Source organism: Triticum aestivum, chromosome 7A (genome assembly GCF_018294505.1).
Source record: "Triticum aestivum cultivar Chinese Spring chromosome 7A, IWGSC CS RefSeq v2.1, whole genome shotgun sequence".
In the NCBI taxonomy this organism is placed as follows: Eukaryota; Viridiplantae; Streptophyta; class Magnoliopsida; order Poales; family Poaceae; genus Triticum; species Triticum aestivum.
This window is the reverse complement of record NC_057812.1, coordinates 62,612,763-62,634,418: the sequence shown is the minus strand read 5'-3', so window position 1 is coordinate 62,634,418 and position 21,656 is coordinate 62,612,763. Positions and strand designations below refer to the sequence as shown.

The window sequence follows — 21,656 nt, the reverse complement described above, 5'->3', positions numbered from 1 at the left end:
GTGCATCTGATTCCGGTGATCTTTATATCGATTTCAACCGAAATCACCCCACCTTTCCAGTGGCACTTTTGGATTTCCAAGTTGAGTCCTGGTTCAATCATTCCTTTCCAAATCATGCATATACATCATATATCGCATCCCGCATATCATACTATGTTTGCATCATGTTGGTTGAGTATTGCACGTGGTTGATTGTGTTCCTTTTGCTTGTTGTTCTTGTTTGGGTAGAGCCGGGAGACGAGTTCGTGAACGAGGAGCCCGTTGAGTTCGCTTACGAGGATCAAGGCAACTCCGAGAATTTTGCAGGCAAGATGACCATACCCTCGAAATCACTTCTATCTTTGCTTGCTAGATGCTCGCTCTTTTGCTATGCCTATGCTATGATACCTATCACTTGCTTATCATGCCTCCCACATTGCCATGTCAAACCTCTAACCCACCATGTCCTAGCAAACCGTTGGTTGGTTATGTTACCGCCTTGCTCAGCCCCTCTTATAGCGTTGCTAGTTGCATGTGAAGATTGGAGATCGTTCCTTGTTGGAACATGTTTATTGTTGGGATATCACCATATTATCTTGTTTATCTTAATGCACCTATATACTTGGTAAAGGATGGAAGGCTCGACCTTATGCCTAGTGTTTTGTTCCACTCTTGCCGCCCTAGTTTCCGTCATATCGGTGTTATGTTCCCGGATTTTGCGTTCCTTACACGGTTGGGTTATAATGGGAACCCCTTGACAGTTCGCCTTGAATAAAACTCCTCCAGCAATGCCCAACCTTGGTTTTACCATTTGCCACCTAGCCTCTTTTTCCCTTGGGTTTCCGGAGCCCAAGGGTCATCTTTATTAAACCCCCGGGCCAGTGCTCTTCTGAGTGTTGGTCCGAACTGAGCTGCCTGCGGGGCCACCTCGGGGAAACTTGAGGGTTGGTTTTACTCGTAGCTAGTCTCATCTGAGTGTGCCCTGAGAACGAGATATGTGCAGCTCCTATCGGGATTTTTTGGCACATTCAGGCGGTATTGCTGGACTTGTTTTACCATTGTCGAGGATGTCTTGTAACCGGGATGCCGAGTCTGATCGGAATGTCTCGGGAGAAGGAATATCCTTCGTTGACCGTGAGATCTTGTGATGGGCTAAGTTGGGACTCCCCTGCAGGGATTTGAACTTTCGAAAGCCGTGCCCGCGGTTATGGGCAGATGGGAATTTGTTAATGTTCGGTTATAGATAACATGAAACTTAACTTAATTAAAATGCATCAACCGCGTGTGTAACTGTGATGGTCTCTTCTCGGCGGAGTCCGAGAAGTGAACACGGTGTTGGAGTAATGCTTGACGTAGGTTGTTCTAGGATCACTTTTTGATCATAGTTGTTCGACCGTGCTTTTGCCTTCTCTTCTCGCTCTCATTTGCGTATGTTAGCCATCATATATGATAGTCGCTTGCTGCAGCTCCACATCGTACCTTTGACTTACCTATAAGCTTAAATAGTCTTGATCGCGAGGGTGTGAGATTGCTGAGTCCCCGTGACTCACAAATTACTTCCGAAACCAGATGCAGGGACCGATGATTCCGCTCCAGATGATATGACCGAGCTCAAGTGGGAGTTCGATGAAGACTCTCATCGTTACTATGTGTATTTCCCAGATGATCAGTAGTGGTGCCCAGTTGGGGTGATCGGGGACTTTGTCGCATTTGGGGTTTATCTTTATTTTGGTTCTGTAGTCGGACCCTGAGTGTATTGGATGAATGTAATGACTTATTTATGTATTTGTGTGACGTGGCGAGTGTAAGCCAACTATGTACTTTTCCCCTTTATTTATTTATATGGGTTGTTGTGAAGATTACCTCATTTGCGACGTTGCTTTCAATGTGGTTATGCCTTTAAGTCATACTTCGACACGTAGGAGATATAGCCGCATCGAGGACGTTAGAGACGGGATGACGGTTTAGCCGATGGTGGGGAGCTCAAGTCGACGGAGGTCGAAGGGCAATAGCGGGCCACTTGATTGAAACTTGGTTAAGTCGACTAACTCGCGAGGCCCCAAAGTCTAAACGCAACTAAATCATTCCAAGCAATCTGGAGCGTTGAGTTCTCCATCGGACGGCGATCCCGTTTCCGAAGCAAACCCACCGTTATCCAAGCAGCACGGAGGAGCAGCCAGTCACAGCTCGGCCACGTACTGCTTTTCCCCTACGCCGCACGAAGCAATGGCGACCTCGCCGGCGCTGCTCTCGCGGCAGTACGCGCGCCCCTCCCCTCCTCCTCTCCCCCGCCAGCCCCTCGCGCCTTCGCCCGTCGCCGCGGCCTTCCCTCCGGTGCGGCTGCGCGTCCGCCGCGGGCCTTCCCCAGCCCAAGCCAAGTTCGGCAAGTTCGACGCCGCGGAAGCCCCCACGGAGGCCGAGCCGGCGACATCGGAGGCCGATGGCGCGGTGGAGCAGGCGGTGCAGGAGGATGACAGGTCAGGCACGCGGGAAACGCCGCCGTGTTGCTTTGGATTGTGGCGCGTCTGACTGACCGCGTGCGCTGTCTCTGTGGTTTCAGTTGCTTGCCGTCGGATTTGCAAGGCGCGATATGGCAGTCGGGGAAGGCCAGCGCTGATTTCGTTAACTCCGGCGGCATGCGAGGAATTGTAGGTTTCCGATTGTCCATATACACTGATTTTGGCTCAACCTTAACCTGCTGTGAAATTTCTGCATTTTTTACTTGGAATGCCATGGAACAGTTTCAGTGTTCAAGTCCCATCCACCATTATATTCTTGTGTCGCTCATACAGTTTTGCCATCTCGCATCGCGATCTCACTGTTGATGATCTGTTCTTGTGTTACCATCATTGCTGTAGGCAGAGCTGCTGATCCCCCAGCTGGAGTTCCTCAACCAGGAAGGAGCGCAGGCCGAGGTCTGGGCGCTGTCGAGGATACTCCTCGACACACTCGCGGAAGAGACTGGCCAGGTTTGGATGCAAGGTCATTTAGCGATGAATACATGCAGCTTTTGCTCTGTCTGATCCATCTGCAGTTGCATGACCCTAGCTCACTGATTTTATCATCCACACAGATAATAAATGGCCAGTTATCTCCCATTTTGAGCTCTGTTTTAAATGTCCCTGATTAAAGGCCTCCATCCATAGTGAATCGTGTCCTTTAAGTACCTTGAATATCTGTTCTTTACATTCAACTTGCTGTCTGTCTACAACAGGTAGTTAAGGCCGTCTTCCCTGACGCTGGAGTGGCTGCCCTTCTGAAGCATCAGTGGAAAGATGCGAAGTTCAAGTGTGCTAGGTATTGCCTTGCTTTCAGTAGCCCAGCCACAGTGGTGGATGGATTCCTTATTCAAATTTTGTGCACATGTTATATGTAATGGTCCATTTTTCTATTCATGTTACATGCTGCTAGCACTATTTTTAGTGAAGCGCATTAATTTTGTTGCTAAGATCTTTCCAGTAAATTCTCCCCAAATGATTCGTGGCGTGGATATCATATTTTTCTAGACAGGTTCGCAGAATAGGACAAGATGTGGACCAATTTGAGTTTCTTTAGAGAAGTAGTAGATGTTATTAGTTGCTTCTGTCTTGAAGGCATAAAAGATGATTACCATGAGATTTCTTGTCAATCTAAAATCTGTCTATTCTCTTATTTTGATTTGCAGTCTTAGTGACCGAAAGCCAGTTGATACTGATGACGGAGTTGTTGTTATGATTATCCCTGATCACCAGATGCTTGAATCTGTTGAACGCATCGCATCTCAACTCGCTGATGATCCCGTATGTAACTTATGCCTGATCAAGTTTTTAATGTTCGCAGATACATGTGCTTTAGTTTATAGTAAGGAAAATGAATTCCATCTTTTGTGTCCCAAGCAAAATTGGTAGGATAGGATCAGCATGTGTATTTACAGGTCATTTTGGCATGCATGTATATTTGTAGGATCTATATTCATTTGCACATCAGCTTAGCATAGCCATCGCATGGCATTTTTCATTTGCGCAAGCACATCCATCTATGTTCACATCTTGTATAATTTGTTCAACAGTCTGCATATCACAATTATCATTTGTATGTATGTTCCACTCAATATGGTATCTTAAAATAACTTCCAGTTTTAATCCACTGAAGATAAGACCTCTTGTCATGTGGAACCCACGTCTTGTTAGTGGAGATGTTGGAGTGGGATATAATGTTCGGAATCTACGCAGAAATTTCTTAAGGTAAGTGAACGGAAACATCTGTACATTGTTGCCTCTCTATGTGTACTATCGGTATTTTCCGGGACATAAACAGTTGTTGATTGTGGATATCAGAGTATGGATGTGTCTTGAAAAATATGAGAATATGGACTGAGAAACATCTTCTCTACCACTATATGTAACTGTTTCTAGTTGCCTCAACATAAATAAGTACCAAGTTACAGAAACAGATCCCGTCAAAGAGTTATGAATAGTGAATTAGTGATGCATCTTTATGAAACCATACCGAAAAGCTCTGAAGTATGGTCAACTATAATATACCTATAAATGATGGTCATCTTTACAAATTTCATGTTATTAAAATATTTATGGTCTCTTTTGCCCACTGTATTTCCCTGTGTCTTTTTCTAACATCCATCACCCATTTTGCAGTACTTTTACCACTGTTTACTCGATGAGGCCGCTGCCTACCGGTGCAATCTTCAGATGCTATCCTGAGTGCGTCGATATTTGTTGCCTTTTTCTACAATCCAAATAAATGTTCAGTAAAATAATAGGCTAAAGATATCTGTTATTCATGTTTCAGAAAGTGGAAAGTGTTCTATGATGATCCAAAAAGACCCAATCGGTATTTGCTCGCCAGAGAATCTTCGAGTCGTCCTGATGCAACAGATATTGAGGTTAGACATTGTATATCTGATTTGATCTGCATGATTAGATTTTTGTCCATCACTATGCTGCGTGTGTGTTCCTTTTAGTACTTGGTAAGTTGAATCACTACTGTCGAAAAAACGAGTCTGATATTGGACCGTGTATAGAAGCTGCAAGCACCCAAGAGCCAACTGATTTCTCAAACTCTAGGAATCATTGTGACATTGTGTGACTGACCACAGACACATTAAGCTGTCAAACAACTGACACTCTATACAAGACAGAGAACAAGAAGTCACCCTGGGCCTACTAGCTAGACGACCAGCCATTATTTTTAATAGTACAAGTTAGAGAACATCATTTTAGAAATCCATTCGCAAATATCTACACCAAATGCTAGTGTTGCCCATAATTTTTTTGCATTTTGCAGAGATTAGTGACACCATTCTAATCTGCAGATAATATTTGGTGGTGGCGGCGCCAGTGAGCAACCTGAAGAGGAGCCTTCAATGATGACCAATGTCATGGCCGCGTTTAGCTCCGTGAGCCGGTTTATGAGAGTCATCTCCAAGTGAAAATCCCAGGCGGTTCTCTCCACATTTGAAGCCATCGTAAGCACCGCCAAAGAGGATTTGGTTCAGGCGCACGGTGGATATGGTGGTTCTTGGGCAACTTCATTGCGTGGGCAGGGACTACACGCTACTGCTGTTCAGAAAGCAGAGAAGTTCAGAACAATGGTTTGCATGCATGCACTTGGTCGTTAGCAAAGGTTACAACTGTGTCTGCATACTGCACACGCATCATATGACCATGAAATTCGCAGTTTTGTAACTGGATCAAAGCTAGTGTACATAGATATTCTCTTCTGGAAGTAACGGAGATCTGAATACGGGACACGTCACTCCTCAAGCACGTTTGAGCAAGCAAGACAACACTAGCTTCTACGACTCCGAGTTAAAGAGTGAGTATTCTCCAAGGCGACATTGTCCTCAAAAAGGTCGTGTATCCACAGTCCCAAAGCAAGCTCCGCCTAAAATGGGGATCAATCGACACATTTTCAGCAATTATGCTACAGTCACTATATATGTATGTACACCAAATGATCAAATTAGTCCACAAACACAACTCAGAACCTTCAGCTAACTAATTAATGTGCTCCCTGCTTTTCACAGGTGAGGTGGAAGCAGTAGCACTAGTGGAGCCCGATGACAGTGCCAGCGACGGCTGCAAGAACGACATCTTCTTCCCGTTCGGAGAACCGCTCTGTGTCGCCCCCGTCGACGACCGTGCCAGCAACGGCGACGAACAGGCGGTGGACGCCGCACTCGACGGGCCCAGCCCGAGGTGCTCCCCCCACTCGAGCCCCTTGCCGCCTCCGGCAGCCGGCTTGCCGACGTACGACGTGATGGCGGCCGCGAGCGCTGTGTGGAAGCCCGGGTCCGACGTGATCGCCTTGGCGATCGTGTCGGTGAGCACGATCGGCGCTGTCGTGCATGTTCCGCCGCCGCTAAACTGGGCCGCCCTCTGCTGCACCTGCGCCGGCTGGTAGAGGGACGCCACCGAGGCTTGCTGCCTTCCGTTGATGCCGCTCAGCGCGGCCTGGAATGAGTTCTTGCCGACACCGTTGTAGGGCGCGCCGGACGAGGGTCCGTAGCTCAGGTACGATCCAACGCCGGCCGGCCACGCGGTGGCGCCGGGCAGGCTGCTCGCACCAGAGCCGGAGAAGGAGAAGTTCGTGGAAGGGTACCTACCAGCACTGCTGCTGTGTCCGTGAGAGTCGGGGAAGCTGGAGGAGAATCTGTTGGTGTTGCTGAGGGAGAAGGCCTGCTGCGAGGCAGTCTGCGAGGTGAGATCGAGGGTGATGGTGGGGTACGACGGGGTGGCGCTGATGGACGCGCCGGCGGCGGCCGGGAGGAAGAACGGCCGACCACTCAGATGGCTCGAGGGGTCGAAGGTAGTCGCCGCTGGGAGGCCGAACCTGAGGCCGTGGAGGCTGGAGGCGACGGAGGGGAAGCCGAGCGAGGTGGAGGAGCCTGACATGAGCATGGACGCGGCCGCGGAGGTGGTGGAGGCCATGGCGGCTGCGGAGGGGGAGAGCGGGTGGTTGTGCGCGCCCTCGTAGGTGGTGATGAGGATCGACATGTCCTCGGCACATCTCTGCACCTGGGAAACATAATGTACGTTCATGTCAGTCGGTCACCATGGCGAGGAAGGATGCTGCCATTGAAAAGAAAGCCGAGCGCGAGTTTTAAAGCATTTTTGATTAGTCCGCTCAAGTGCAAATCCCCGCTACTGCTATTACCAAAGAGAAGATTGTCTTTTCTTTTACACCGAGCGAACATATGTACACACGCATTTGCACATGAAGTTCTTGTGCAACTGGTGTACCAATTTCCACATTTGAATTTTGTATATTTATTATTTTTCAATGTGAAGGTATATCTAAAATTTTGTTATTAGTTAGTGGCAATTTCAGATGTTTTTGAGAACTTTGAGCATGGATGTATTTTTGGCATTAGGTGCATCGGTCATATGAGAGCCCTAAATGCACATCATATACTACCTTCGTCCTGATTTATTGGTCTTCATTATAATCTGTGCCGTATTTTGACCATAAATTTAACTAACAAAATGTTCACGCATGTCAATTTTTGATGACATGCATTGACATTTTTGTCAGTTAAATCTTTGGTCAAAATTTAGCACAAATTACAAAAAAGACTAATAAACCAGGACGGAGGTAGTATTTGTTAAATACTCGAATATGAATCGAGAAGACATATGGTGGATCATTAGACATTTTGGAAAGACATGTAATGTTTGCAGTAGGTTTTATAGTATAAGGTAAAAGAATAAGAAGATATTTTTAGGGTCTTTGTATTTTTGAGTGGACTTGGTTGATCAAGTGGGCAGACAGCACACATGTGGCGACGCTGGCCCAACCCAAAGCCCATCATACTCTCCAGCATTTCTGAAGCCCCATCGGCCATGTGGAATTACTCCCTCTGTCCGAAAATACTTGTCCAAAGAATGGATGTATCTAGATGTATTTTAGTTTTAGATACACCCATTTGTATCCATTTCTATGACAAGTATTTCCAAACGGAGGGAGTAGTTTGTTTCGATGCGATCAGCCTAAACCCCAACAGCACCGTTGACGTTGCCGCCGCCGATCGAGAAGTCGCGCTCCCATCGCCGCCAGAGAGAGGCAAAGAGCCCGACGGCGACACCGTTGCCAAGGCAGGAGAGGTGCACACCTCCCTGCACGGCTCCGGCCCTGGCGATCAGGTCAGGTTCCGATCTCCGAGTCCGACCCCCAGTGCCCGCCCGATTCGATCCGCTAGTTCCCTCCCTGGTGGCGCTAGTGCTCGATCGCTTGATTTATGGAGTTTTGACCCCGGATTTGGGACCATGTATGTACACAAAGTTGTACTCCCTCCGTTCCTAAATATAAGACCTTTTAGGGATTTTACTGTAGACTATATACGAAACAAAATGAGTGAATCTACACTGAATATTATTAATGTTGGGACACTTATTTTGGGACGGAGGAAGTACTTGTTATCGAATCTCTAATAGGAGTTGTATGATGCACCAACATCTTGCAGGTATAAGCTCGACTTTTCTTGAACGCTCAAGTAGTGTGCGAGAATTACAAATAGAGGGAGTGCTAAGTAAGTCGCATTGCGATGTTCCGAAGCAACACATGTATCTTGGTCATGTTTGGTCTGCGAAACACACCTTGCCGCAGATTCTTTGGTACCATGTGTTTGGGTTGTTTTGCAATGCATGACAGTGAATAACATACCTGTTTTCTGACAGGGCACCCTGTTGCGATGGTGCAGCGGTAGTAGGCGCGTGGACATGGGTTCCCCTTGGATATCTTCTGCCCGTATTTCCTCCACTGGCACCCATCGTTCATCTGAACACCAACAAACCACGAATCACACATATACAGGTATCCCAGTCATTTAATTTTCTAGTCACTTGTGTACGTTGTTTACGTATATGTACGTACCGTTGGTGTGTCACACCTAGCCCTCACCGACACCCTGGCCTTCTTGGCCAGGGGCTGCTGGGCCACCTCCTCCTCGGCCTCCGCGCCACCACCGGTGCTCCTCGGGTTCTTCGGTACTTTGCTCGATGTTGTTGTTGTCTCTGTGGCGGCGTCATCCTCGGAGCTGCCTCCAGGGCTCAACGTCAGCACATCTGGCTGCACCTTCATCTCACTTTGACCAGCTGCACCAATAGCTTTGCCCGATGAAAGTCCAAGAGAGATGCACTTGCCGTCTGCATTATTAGTGCCTGTCCGGATCTCTTCTCCCATGTCCTGCCTACTTGTGCTCGCGCTCGTTCCGAGGCGTAAAGAGACGAATCTGGGGTCCTTGACGCCGTCGGCGGACGATGTGTGCTCCGGTGAGCCCATGGCGAGGTTTTTGCCTCGTCCTTGCTGGTGGAGAACATCGAACTGCTTCTGAAGGGATCGATGGTCCTCCACCATCCGTGACAACATCGTCTTCAGCCTCTCGTTCTCTTTTCTCACTTCGCCCATCTCTGCCCTTGTGGACGCAATCTTGTCTTCTTGAGCCTGAATGGATGAAAGCGAAACCTGTTATTAGTTACATACTCATTGATGAAGTAAATCACATATGATAATGGCTAATTGGCTACTTGGCTTAGTGTGTATGTATTACTTGGCAGTTGGCACTAACTACATTTGCAAGTAGGAAGATGAACAATACAATAGGAAAATATAAATAGCTGATAGGTGTAGGTTCTTTTTTCATGAATTAGTTGAGGAATTTCAGGGTAATTAATAATTTTTACTGCCCTTCTGAAATAAAAAAGAATAAAAGGGGGATACGTAGTACCAGACCCTGCCTTATGTAACTAATTACGAAAAGTTGTGCCTTTTATATGTTTGTTGAACGTGTTTGATAATTATGTACCTCCTTTTTTGCGCTTGACTGGTTTTGCAAGAACCTGAAAAACTTGCCATCCGAGGCCCGATGATCATCTCCCATCTGCAACACCAACATGAAAGTCTATATTATTATAACATGAGCAAACAATTCGTAACATCATGAATTTATTGGAGGACAAGCTGTGGAAAAATCCATTTCTTGGCTTATCCACATGTTTAATTTGACTGTTCTACGAGCACCAGGATGGCAGGATCTGTGGTCCCTAAAGATGATCACCTGATTGATTTTGACATCAATCAGAAAGAGAAGTCCCTGACTTCCATTCATGGATCAAGAACCACATCCCAGAGAAGAGAGAAACTCAGCCAAGTCCTAACCACTAGTCCAAAGCATACTTATCCAAATAAATGAACATTCATTAAGAAAAGAAAAATCAAACTCTTTGGAGCATATAAAAGCACAAACACAAAATCAAGAGAAGTAATTAAACAGTTCCAAACCTGATCTTTCAGCCGATCTTCATGGCCGCCAAGCTGCCTCTGGTCTCCCTTGATCATTTCGATCTCCTTCCACAGAAGACAAGCTTATCTCTCGTTGGTCCAAGGCAAACGTCCTTCTCCTCTCTCTAGCTTCTCTAGCCTTCCAACCCTTTCTTCTCTAGCCCTGCACCAGCCCTGCCATGGCCTTGTATATATATAGAGAGGCTACTAGCTAGACGCCTAGACCATGGCCTCGACCTTCTCTCTATCTTCCCCGGCCCTCTCCTGTTTGGACGAGCTATATTTCTGGCTTAAACAAACGCCATACGCCGGTGCTTACCTACGCTGATCGATTAGGCGGTCAACGTCATCAGAAATGTCAAACCACAGCCGCACTCTTTGGTGAAGACTCGCAGAAAGCCAGAAAAATACAGTACATATATCGGCAGAGGAGACTGAGATTTATATTACGTGTGTGGAATAGGCTTCAACGTGCGCAACATGCTGCTGTTGTGAGGCCAGTTATAACTAAGATGCGCGTCCAGACTGTGTGTTACATACGTCGTCGAGCGCGTCCCTCCGACGACGTTGATGAAGCTTCCTGCCAGTCCTCATCGTCGGCATCATCGGCTCGGCCCATTATTATGGCTGGAGAGACTCTGTCGTCAAGCAAGGAATCGCTTTCAGACTAAATTTCAGTCCTGCGTAGGGCCATTCGTCAGAGGAAGTTCAGTCATATTCGCTCATACATATATGTCTTTGATCCATGTAATGAGATTTGGTGAGAGGGAGGGCAAGACGGCCGGCCCCATGTGTCTCCCAGTCTAAGTCAGAATTTCCTGCCAGAAAGAAGTCCATTTAATTTGGCGGCGTACTTGTCAGTATACTGTAGTTATGTAAGTACAGTATATGTCTACAGGAAAATGTATTGGAGTCAGTATGGTAAGAAAACGAATTTATTCACAGAAATTCCTTTTTCGAACGGAAATCATAAAATAAAGTTTAATAAAACTAATGATTTCTCGCTGGCTAGCGAAGCGAGATCTATCATCAAGAACTGGGCTGGACCTGCAAGCAAAGGTTGGACTACGACTAGATATATCTCCCTAGATCCAAGGTTTCCCTATACCACAACCCACAGGGCATGCACGTTCAGTAGTGGACTACTTGCATGGAATTCTTTGGGAAATCAACATATCAACACAGTAATCAGATGCAAGACCATTGACCTTAATCATGGCTAATCTCATCATGGGGACTAAGAAAAGGCACAGTGCTGTGATCCAAGGTTAATTAGGTGCACCATTTGCCTAGAATACCGCGTGAGTAGTATAGTTCAGCTCTGGCTACCTGATCCCGTTGGTGCTCTCTCTCTTACCGGTACAGTTATCATGGATTTAGTGCCACCATTAATTCTTTTTAGATCCCGATGCGCTGAAACCTTCATTTTTCAATTGCTTACTTGCCCCCGTATGCAACAGTTCATGGCTCTCGCCGTCCATTTGCAAATTGCAACAGAGCCGACGTTAAAATTCTCAGTAATTGCATCTTGCATTTACCCGGCTTGAGAAAGTGCATTGTTTTATTTATTAATCTAAGCTTAATCAACTTCCCTAATTTTTCATTTGGGAGCTGAAGTGCCGTTCAAGCTTGGTGTTTGAATTTGTGCACACATACGGACCAGATTTTACACACTACTAGTTAGGTGGCTCAGAGATTGAAATTTGCAGCAATTCAAGGAGTAGGTGGTTCCTTGATTTTAAAAAATTCATGGCTTCTGCCAAACAATATGCGCGTGTGATGGGTCTTTTCAAGTTTGCTTCCTCTTCTATTTCTCCTAAAGAAATTTTGGGTAACTTCTATTTTCCTAGGTAACAAGTGGCATTACAAATTCAATACAGTCGTTAGTTCGATCTTTTTGTCTAGACTTTTATTTACAACCATTATTATTTCATACTTATAGCCGATTGATTATGTCTTGGTCTCTCACTTTTCTTATCGTCACATGTGCGTATATACTTGTTTGACTTGGAAGAAGGGAAAATAACTTGCAAGTTGTTACAATGAGACATACAAAATTGGCCCTGTGGTAGTACGCATTCATGCCTGTCAGCCTGTGTATGGATCATAATTCAGAAGTCAACTCTTCTTTCCTTATAAAGGAACCTCAACTCATAATATCTTGAGTGAGGTGATCATGGTGATTAGCTGTGTGTACAATCAGCAACAATTTGACCTGTAGACCTAATGTACCAATTGTACGGTTACCATGTTCTATGCAGATTCATCCTTTAAGTTGACCATATCACTCTGTTTCAGTTTTGTATGTCTGTGACTTCACCAAGTATCTAACTACCTACATATCTATCTATATTATATACCTGCAGTCTGCAGGAGTAAGGTATTAGGTACACAAAGTTAGGACGGCTGATAGCTTGTTCAGATGCAGCAACTGCAGCTTTGCAAGCTGCCTCATTTTCTTGGAAAATGCACATGGTCACAAATAGAAGTTAGCAACAATACGTGTACACAATAGAGTCAAATGGTTTTGATGATAATCATACTGCAAAATAGTCGGTAGTAGTCATGAATATGATAGTATCAAAAAGTGTACATATCAGTCAGTTACTCCATGGTGATCTTTCAGGAGCTAGCTAACCTATATCTAGCTTAATTAGTTGATCTTGATAAAATATATTGTTTAGGTCACCAAGAGTTTGGAAAGTAGAGACCATAGGGTAGTTGGGTCCTCCATGTAGAACAGATCGCTCACACGAGCACATTGACATGACAGAAATAACGTGTCCTCGATTAATTAATTAAATCAGTAAGCGCCAACAATGATGAGATGGAAGCTTCAAGTTGATGCCCAAGCTATGTCATGCTTATGTGACATGAACCAATTTTTTTATGCTAGCATCAAAGATTAGCTGTGCCCTTGTTGGCTTCACAACATGCATGCAAGTGTCCTAGCTAGTAGGACAAATTGAGATCAGAAAGCAACCCTTCTTTAGAGAATTAAGGCAGAGATGAGGGGTCAAATCTACGAATAATTAACTTGAGAATTTCTTTGCTGATAATTAACCTCCTTGCGAAAAAAATGTGTCAAGGATCCAATATATATGCAGATTTTTATCATATAACTTACGATATTGATTCTTCTGTCGACATTGATGCATCATGTAGCGGCACTTGGGGCCGAGTTTTTCAACAATAACGTCAACAAGTGGAGCCTGGTAACAGTGCAATCCACATGGAGACAAGGGAAGGGCTACTCATTGCCACTGGTGGGATAGAATTAAGTAGGCAGCCAATTGGGAAATTTGGGGTAATAATCATCCAGTTTCAAAGCTGTTGCTTGGCTGAAGGCAAGTCTCTTACCCATGCCATGACTCCATGACACATGCCTGGTTTTTGTATTCTTCTGTCAACTTCCATGTGCCAACTATTGATTGATCTATTTTTTTCCATTATAATGCGCGCAAGTGGCATCGGATGGTCAAGATAATCACTGCTAGTTCTGAACTTAATTAGAATTCTGAGTACGTATTGGAATTATGTAGGTTCATTGTAGGTGGTCGAGTTGATGAGAAGACGTGTTCATCTCTCATGAACTGCTCGACCGCAAGTGGCGTCCATCGTATGGTCATAGTCACCCATTACATAATTCTCTTGTGAGTCTGAGGTTCCGGTTGTTTATTAGCTCAACATTCTCAAATGCAGTTCATGACAGGTCATCAGTAGTAATGACAATTTGTTTTCTCAACAGATAATATTGGTGATCTTCGTAGCCAAAATATTTCTTCAACATTTCAGCTTCAGTAAGCCTTTCCATAGTTAACCATACCTTTCTCCCGGTGCGTGCATCCGCATCAAGAGCCATGTATATGTGTGAAATCGATGAGATGAATGAAGAACAAATCATTCCGTCTAAAAAATTTGAATCCTGTCCGGGCATGAGACCGTTTAGGTGGTTTCATCATTTGTGCATCTCCCCTCGTGCCATGACCTTTAGCTTCGGGGCAACATGCTCTTCGCCTTTTCCCATGGAAATTGTATCTTCTTCTGGTAATTAGGCCATGCAGACCCTGTTCCAACTTAATGTTCTTTCGCTGTTAGAGTTTTGTGCAATTGAGTTGGCTGTGATGGCGGTGGTTTTGCTTTGTTTGGGCTTTGCAATCGTTTCTCTGTAGATCCATGTGAGAGTTGGTATGTATGACCTGGTAGTCCACAGAGTTTAATGTAGAATTTTGATGCTCTGGCTGGTAGCAGTCGGAGACTATATATCCAAACGTCCTATTTGACTATATATCTACATCATGTGTCTTGAATAGACTAAAATGGGGTCCAGTTGTATACATAGAGTCAGGAGAGTCTAGTTTTTCAATCCTTCTATTTTTTTTCTGGGAATATATCAAGGGGAGTCTTGCTTTCGATCATCGATCATTTTGTGACCTTAACGAAATTTAGTATCTGCCGCTTATAGTGGCTGTGAACTTTTAATATGTGGGAATTGCATATCAGAGAGTAGTGCCCAAGGTGGACTATGCAGTACAGTATGAAAACAGAGCTACAACGCATGCTGTCAGTTAAACCATCTGTGGCTAGTTGTATACATAATTCATTTTTTTAATGTCCACCAAATTACTTTTAACTAAATAGAATTATGTAACAGAAGCTGCTCATGATGGACAAGATCAAAGCATAATCCTGACCACAATACGTATCCTGAACCTAGTAAGAAAAGAAAGGAATTGACATCCATATATAGCTGCTGATTACTTTGTGCCTGATAAGGATGCCTGTGCATTTAGTACATTTTTACATACATATACAGAAATTTGGCGCAAACTGAACCATACCCTGAATATGACTCATCGAAGTCATGTTTACTCGATTTCAAGAATAAAAGTTTAACTGTACATCCAATAGGTTCATCCTCAACAATATATTTAAACCTCCTTGATGTATACAAGGCTACAGTTTTTCTAAAAGTCAAGAGTGGTAAAAAAGTGAGCGAATGAAACAGCAGCCCTCATATAATTCTAAACCGGAATGACGATCCGGATTCATTAATAAAATCATCCCGGTAGTTTGCACCGACACGCAACAGCTATATATTATACTGACGAAGGTCAATGTTTCCATTAAGCATTGAATTTTTTGAGATGTCACCAGCACAAACTTCTTTAATCATTAGTAGAAAAAGGGTCGAACGTGAAGCACATTAGTGCCGGTTTGTATTTGAGCCGGTACTAATGGTACCATTAGTGCCGGTTCGAACGGATTTGCATTAATGCCGGTTCGTGTTGAACCTTTAGTACCGGTTCGTGGCACGAACCGGCACTAAAGGGGTGGTGGCAGGCTGACGTCAGGCCGGGGCCCCACGATCACCTTTAGTACCGGTTCGTGGCACGAACCGGTACTAAAGGTCTAACCTTTAGTACCGGTTCGTGCCACGAACCGGTACTAAAGGGGTCTAACCTATAGTACCGGTTCGTGCCACGAACCGGTACTAAAGGTCCCATTTTCAAACTCTACCCCCCTTGTGGATCGCCTTTTCAGTTTTAAAAAAAATAAAAGAAAATAATGGAAATGTCAAAAAAATAAAAGAAAATAAGTTTCTCATGTGATATGTGGTCTAGTTGTTGGGAAAATTTGCAAATGTGAATTTTGACTTTATTTGCAAAATCTCTCTGAAATTTGTAAAAATGGGCATAACTTTTGCATACTAACTCGGATGAAAAAGTTTTTTATATGAAAAATCATCTACTCGATAAGTTACATCAGAATTTAACGCGGGGGGGGGGGGGGGGGGGGGGCGACCAGGGGCATCTAGATGAGTGTGGTGCTAGGGGAGATGTCAGGAGGGGCGACTGGATGGGGGGGGGGGGCGACCAGGGGGTGCGCAGCGGGTGTGCTGCCTCCTTCCTCCGGCGATCGACGGCGTGTGGGGGGACGGTTTTGGGCGCTTGCGGATGCTGACGAGGACGATGCGGACGACGACGACGATGAGACTCCGCCATCTCCGCCGTCACCGATGGCTTCTGATCACATCTGTGACTTCTTCCACGCCGGTTATAACGAAGATGAAGTGGTGACGACCATTGACAACATTTTGCCTATTGAGGATCCGGCCAGGATAGGGCTGCACGCGGGAGAGAAGAAGGAGATGGTGCGCCGGGTGGTTCATCGGAGAACGGCGGCGACGGCGGTCAGTCCTTGGAATTTGGAAAGGTCCTCTCCCGAAGGTTAGTCTTCCTAATCTTACCGTTTTTGATTTAATTCCGCCGGAATCTTGGATTGTAGTTAAGAGCAAGAAGAATGCCCGCCGGACGGGGGCTAGATCGGCGCCTGCGGCGTGTGCGCCAGTCACGCCTGGTAATCCGGCCGCCGGGATCGCAGCAGCCCGAGCGCTGCGTTTGAATTATTTGCTTAGCTCTGTTGGGCCGTTCCTTTCTGTGCATGAGCCGAGTTCGGCTGGGCCGGGGTTAGCTGGGTATGAGGCCCAGGCTAAACCGGTGCCAACCCAACTGAGAGGCGCCGACATAGGGACGTCTTCGATCGTTCTTCGATCGTCTCGTTCGCCATCACGTGCAGCTAGGGTTCCTCGGCGTTGGGCGAAACCGGGGTTCCGGCCGTGTGGTTCGGGGCGTGCGACTCGTATCCCTCCCCTCAGGGCTATGGCAGGACGAGGTGCGGGCGGGCCGCCTGGGAAGAAACAGCCGGTGGCGGACCCCGTCACGCGTGCCACTGCCACGCTGCCAGTGGCTGGGGCTGGACGCGGGGGCGCGGTGCAGGCTGCGCCGCGACCGCCGGCGCTGGCCGGTGCAAGTCCCACTGGCGCGGGTCGTGGTGGAGGAGTGAACGGCCTGAGACCGCCGACTCTGGCTGCTGCTCCCTCGGGTCGGGGCGGGTCTGGCCTTGGTTCTCGGCCGCCGCTTCAGGCCCCGGGGAATGCTGGACGGGGAACTCCACTCGGCCCGCGACCTGCGCTGGCGGCGGGGGTGTCGCCGGCGGTCGGGCGTGGTGGATTACGGCCTCCGGCACCGGCTACTGCTTTGCCTTCGACTATGGGGCGTGGCGTTGCTCCGCCGAGGCCACCGACACCTGCGGCTGTGGGGCGTGGTGCTGCTCCGCCGCAGCCTCGTGCCGCGCCGCCGCCGCGCTACGTCGCGAGGCCGACGCAAAAACGATCGAGCCCAACGCAGATGAGGCAGAACGCGGTTGCTGGAGAGTCTAATGATCCGCCGCGGGGACAGTGGGGGGACGATGGCTATGATGCTTATGGGGATGGCCAACACCGTGGATCGTTGTCTACGGGAGGTGGACGTGGTTTTGCCTGGAGTGATGGTTCTGCTAAGAGACCATTTCTCGGCCCTCCGGGTGGTTTTGTCGAGGGAGCTTCAGGCCCGGACTACCGGCAGAGAGGTGGCTACTGTGGTCACCGTGGTGGTCGTGGTCGGTACCGCAGACAGCCTCCGCTACTGGTCGTTGTTGACCATCAGGCTACTGATGTGGCAGCCGATCCCGTTCAGTCGACCGAACTGCCTAGCCAGGTGATGGAGGTAGTGACGGCATTGGCCAACGCGGAGGTTCCTGGTACTGGTGTTTCAGCTGAGGCAGGCGACATGACAGAGTCTGAGAGAGCGTCCAAGTGGGCGCGTAAGAAGGAGAAGATGCTATGCTATCGATGTGGTGAGAAGGGTCACTTCATTGCTGAGTGCGTGGCGGAGCTGTGCGATTCGTGTGGTAAGCCAACACATGCCATGGGGGATTGCCTGCTTCTGCGTGATCAGGCTCCGGCTCTTACAATGTATGGAGTATATTGTGCTGAGCTGATGTTCTTTGAGTCCCCGGCTGCGAGAGAGATTCCGGTAGAGACGCAGAGCTTGACTATTGGAATTGTGAAAGCTACCCAGGGAGCGGTTTCTGAGGCTCAGATTGTGCAGAGACTTCAGGAACCGGCTCCAGGTGATTTTCAGTGGGAGCTTGTCCATATTGAGGACAGTGTGTTCAGGGTTGACTTCTCAACGGTGGAGGATTTGCAGAGGTTGCTGAGCTTTGGGTTGTGCAAGGTCCCTGGCACTAAATGCATTCTGGAATTTCACGAGTGGAAGAAGGTGGAGCCTAAGGGAAAGCTCCTCACTCAGGTGTGGCTGCGGTTTTCCAGGGCTCCCTCTGAGCCTTTGACGGATTCTCGAGTTGTGGCTAGTCTGGGTATTATGGTTGGAAAAACTGAGAAAGTGGATATGGCATTCACCCGCGCCCATGGGGTGGCCTGACTTCTAGTGAGTGTTCTAGACATTGAGTTCGTCCCAGATGTGGTCAACTGGACTTATATGGGAGAGGTGTTTCCTCTTGAGATTGAGTTTGAGGATACAGAGTTGTTTGCTGAGGCGGTTAATGGGACTGATGTGGATATGCACGAGGGCGACCACAACGCGGGTGCTAGTGGGGAACCGACTGATGAGGCTGGACGAGAGAGGTCCAATGGATCGGGACCTGTTGCTCAGTTGCCCGGGGATGGGCCCGGGGTAGAGCCGGCCCCAGCTCCGTCGGTGCCGATGAGTACTTTGCGGTTTGGGTCCTTTGAGCCAGCGTCTGCCCCTCCCAGACTTTGGAGCGACCGGGTGGAATCTGATGATGTTTTTGAGTGCACGCTTCCGGTGTTGGAGTTTGATCCTGCTGATAGTCCCGTGGCGGGAGGCTTGGTGAGGACGCACTCGACGACGACCTTGGAGGGGGGAGGGGAGGTGGAGCCTCAGGTGGTTTCGCTTCCCCCGCTCCCCCAGTGGTCACGTGCCGGGAGATGTCGTCTACTTCGGAGGTTGTGCCTGGGGGGGGGGGGAGTCTGGGGCAGGTGGCCTCGACTTCTTCTCCTCCTATCCTGGCGCCAGCGACGCCGGTGACGTCGATGACGTCCGGCCTTGGGGGAGGCCGTCTGGGTCAGGTGGCCCCAGTTCCATCTCCTACGGATGCGGCTAGAGCGGCCACATCTCTAGTGGTGCTGGGTGGGGGTCTAGGGCAGGTGGCCTTGACCCCTCCTTCTCCTTCGGCAGTCAGGACAGCGACGCCCTCAGGCCAGAGAGTTGGGGCGGGGGGAGTGTTCGGGTAGGTGGCGCCCGCGCCTCCCTCCCCCGGCTTACCGTCCGTGGGGCTTGGGAGCCCTCCGCAGCCTCCTCCGGTATCTTTGGTTGATTCTTCAGCGCGAGGTATTACTCGGGAGGAGGTCATTGCCTTTGGTGGGATCCCCGACCCGGTCTCTGCGGGGCGACGGATGAGTTCTCGTCTCCAGGATCACCTGGAGGTTGATGACATGTAGCAGAGGTGCACTATGAGGGCGGCCAAGCTTCGTGACATTGAGGTCACTACTGGTATGTCCGTCAACATGTCTAATTCTATATTGCATTTTTCTAAAGATGAGATTATAAATAATGCCAACCAATTAGGAGTTTCGCTAGGGAGTACTGATAGTGAAATTTCCAACTCGGTTAATGATCTCCTAGATTTGGAAGCGGAACGCGCTTTAGAAACAATTCGAAACCTAGCAGCAGTAAAACCTATAAATGATGCAAAGATTGATGCGTTGGGGGTATGTCGGAGTAAATAGCCATGGGTAGCCTAGCCGGCTTCCCCTGGCCCTTCTGAAAAAATTACGAGCCCGTCCGGCTCTCAAGAATCCAAGACGTGGGGCCACCTTCCCCTTGCTAGCTGTCATCCAGGCCGGCTTTCGGAAGGCGGCCCGACTTTAGCCCTCGCGAAGAAAGCCACGGGAGGGCCGACTTCGAGACGCCGGCCGCGAGAAGGCCGACTCCAAGAAGCCGGCTCCCTTGAAGCAGTCGAAACCGTACCCCCAAAGTTCGCATCCACCTAGTGGCGATGTGACGGGGCGTGGCTACAGTAAAGCCTGCCACCCCCAAATCCCGAAGCACGATCGGCATAGTGCGCCGTACGGGTGACCATGACCCGCCCAGCGCAACACTGTTGCCATGCCGACCCTGACGCCATCCACGACGGACTACCAGCGCGGCCCACGGGCGGTGGGTCCCTTCGGGCAAAGAGACACCCGAAGACGGCCACACCTCCCCCAGTTGGCCCAAGAGAGAGCCGGCTCCCCGCAGCCGGCTTGCCATCTTCCTCGAAGGAGACGCCCCATTAAGGAGACAAGACGTGGTGAGGCTACAGTAATCGCCCGCCGGGCGGCGGTACTGTAGCCACGCCTACCACGACGAAGCCCACGTCACCAAGATGGAGCAACAGTAGCCAGCTGCCGACCAGGTCCCGGACAGTGGGGCCTGCCTGTCGACCGAGGAGCCGGCAGTCGGCGGGACCCACCAGTCGGCGGGCCCCAGCGGCCGGCGCAGAAGCCGGCGAGCGCAGTCACAGACGGCTGGGCCCCGCGCCCAGTCGGATTACCATTGTACCCCCGGGGGGTAGGCCTATATAAACCCCCCGGGGCACCCATGCAAAGGGTTGGACCCCCAGCTAGTTTTAGACACCACACAAGGAGAAGAAGCAAGCTAGCCGTGCCCTTCTTCCTCCTCCCACTGAACAGCTCAAGGAGCATTGTGTAGCTACTTGTCCATCTAGTGATCATGCGGAGACCCCGTAGAGCAGCAGTAGGGGTGTTATCTCCACGGAGAGCCCCGAAGCTGGGTAAGATTCGCCGGCGTGCATGTCTTCGCCTCATCCCGTTTCCAGGCACCGGCGACGTCTTACTGGCTCCCACAATGATAAGCCACCCGTTGGCATATGTCGCACCTACCACCCGACATTTGGCGCCCACCGTGGGGCCAGGTGCACCATCGTCCGGAGACCTGTTCTGGACGGGAACCCTCTTCCTCCCCAGCGAGCGTAGCCAGCCCGGCACGCCCGATGGCGCTTGCCACGACGCGCTGCAAGGCGTCACCAGCATCTGCGCGGTGAGCAGCCTCGCCAATCTTCTCGACGAAACCCTCATCTCCGACGAGCTCGCCTCCGATGCGGGCACCGACCACCTCGCCAACCTCCTCGGCCAGCTCCATGTCTCCAGCGAGCCCGCTGTGGATCTGGAGTCGGTTGGCTCCACCGACCCGATGCCTGTCGACTCCGACACGGCCTCCTTCGACACCTTCCCCACCAATGTCGCGATCTACAACGACCCGCTTCCTCGGACCGACGGCCACGATACTGTCACCACCGAAGTGATGGTCATCGGCCACGGCGGCCCGGCCGACGAGAGCTCCCACGACGCCCCGCACGCGGAGGCCCACGACTTGTCCATCCCCCTCCTGGCTGATGCTGACGACGATGCACTGGAGGCGCGCCGCCTCGCCCTCCTCGCAGAGGGCCGGAGGCTGGCTTCCGTGAGATGCCTCACTGAGGCCTACCAGCGCGAAGCTGACCGCGCCGCCTTCGGCACGTCGGCCCCGGGCGGG

General features: G+C 49.1%; 2 protein-coding genes across 2 annotated transcripts; one reads left to right on the top strand and one right to left on the bottom strand.

The window, feature by feature from the left end:
* The first annotated feature begins 2,146 nt into the window (after nt 1-2,146).
* On the top strand, nt 2,147-5,703 carry LOC123148978 (uncharacterized). Its single transcript, XM_044568514.1, has 9 exons — nt 2,147-2,456; nt 2,540-2,627; nt 2,838-2,948; nt 3,194-3,276; nt 3,644-3,758; nt 4,111-4,202; nt 4,614-4,679; nt 4,768-4,861; nt 5,291-5,703. The coding sequence occupies exons 1-9, from the start codon at nt 2,206-2,208 to the stop codon at nt 5,405-5,407; spliced, it is 1,017 nt and encodes a 338-aa protein (XP_044424449.1). The 5' UTR covers nt 2,147-2,205; the 3' UTR covers nt 5,408-5,703.
* Nucleotides 5,704-5,937: 234 nt separating this feature from the next.
* On the bottom strand, nt 5,938-10,724 carry LOC123148977 (probable WRKY transcription factor 61). The gene is made up of 5 exons (XM_044568513.1): nt 10,258-10,724; nt 9,782-9,856; nt 8,851-9,420; nt 8,641-8,754; nt 5,938-6,995 (listed from the first exon to the last, which is right to left on the bottom strand). The coding sequence occupies exons 1-5, from the start codon at nt 10,312-10,314 to the stop codon at nt 5,976-5,978; spliced, it is 1,836 nt and encodes a 611-aa protein (XP_044424448.1). The 5' UTR covers nt 10,315-10,724; the 3' UTR covers nt 5,938-5,975.
* Nucleotides 10,725-21,656: the final 10,932 nt, after the last annotated feature.

Coding starts and splice junctions, on each gene's coding strand:
- LOC123148978 (XM_044568514.1), top strand. CDS start 2,206: ATGGCGACCTCGCCGGCGCTGCTCTCGCGGCAGTACGCGCGCCCCTCC. Junction 3,277..3,643: donor GCGAAGTTCAAGTGTGCTAG/GTATTGCCTTGC, acceptor TTTGATTTGCAG/TCTTAGTGACCGAAAGCCAG. Junction 3,759..4,110: donor CTCAACTCGCTGATGATCCC/GTATGTAACTTA, acceptor AATCCACTGAAG/ATAAGACCTCTTGTCATGTG.
- LOC123148977 (XM_044568513.1), bottom strand. CDS start 10,314: ATGATCAAGGGAGACCAGAGGCAGCTTGGCGGCCATGAAGATCGGCTG. Junction 8,755..8,850: donor CTAGGTGTGACACACCAACG/GTACGTACATAT, acceptor GTTGGTGTTCAG/ATGAACGATGGGTGCCAGTG. Junction 6,996..8,640: donor GGTGCCCTGTCAGAAAACAG/GTATGTTATTCA, acceptor TATGTTTCCCAG/GTGCAGAGATGTGCCGAGGA.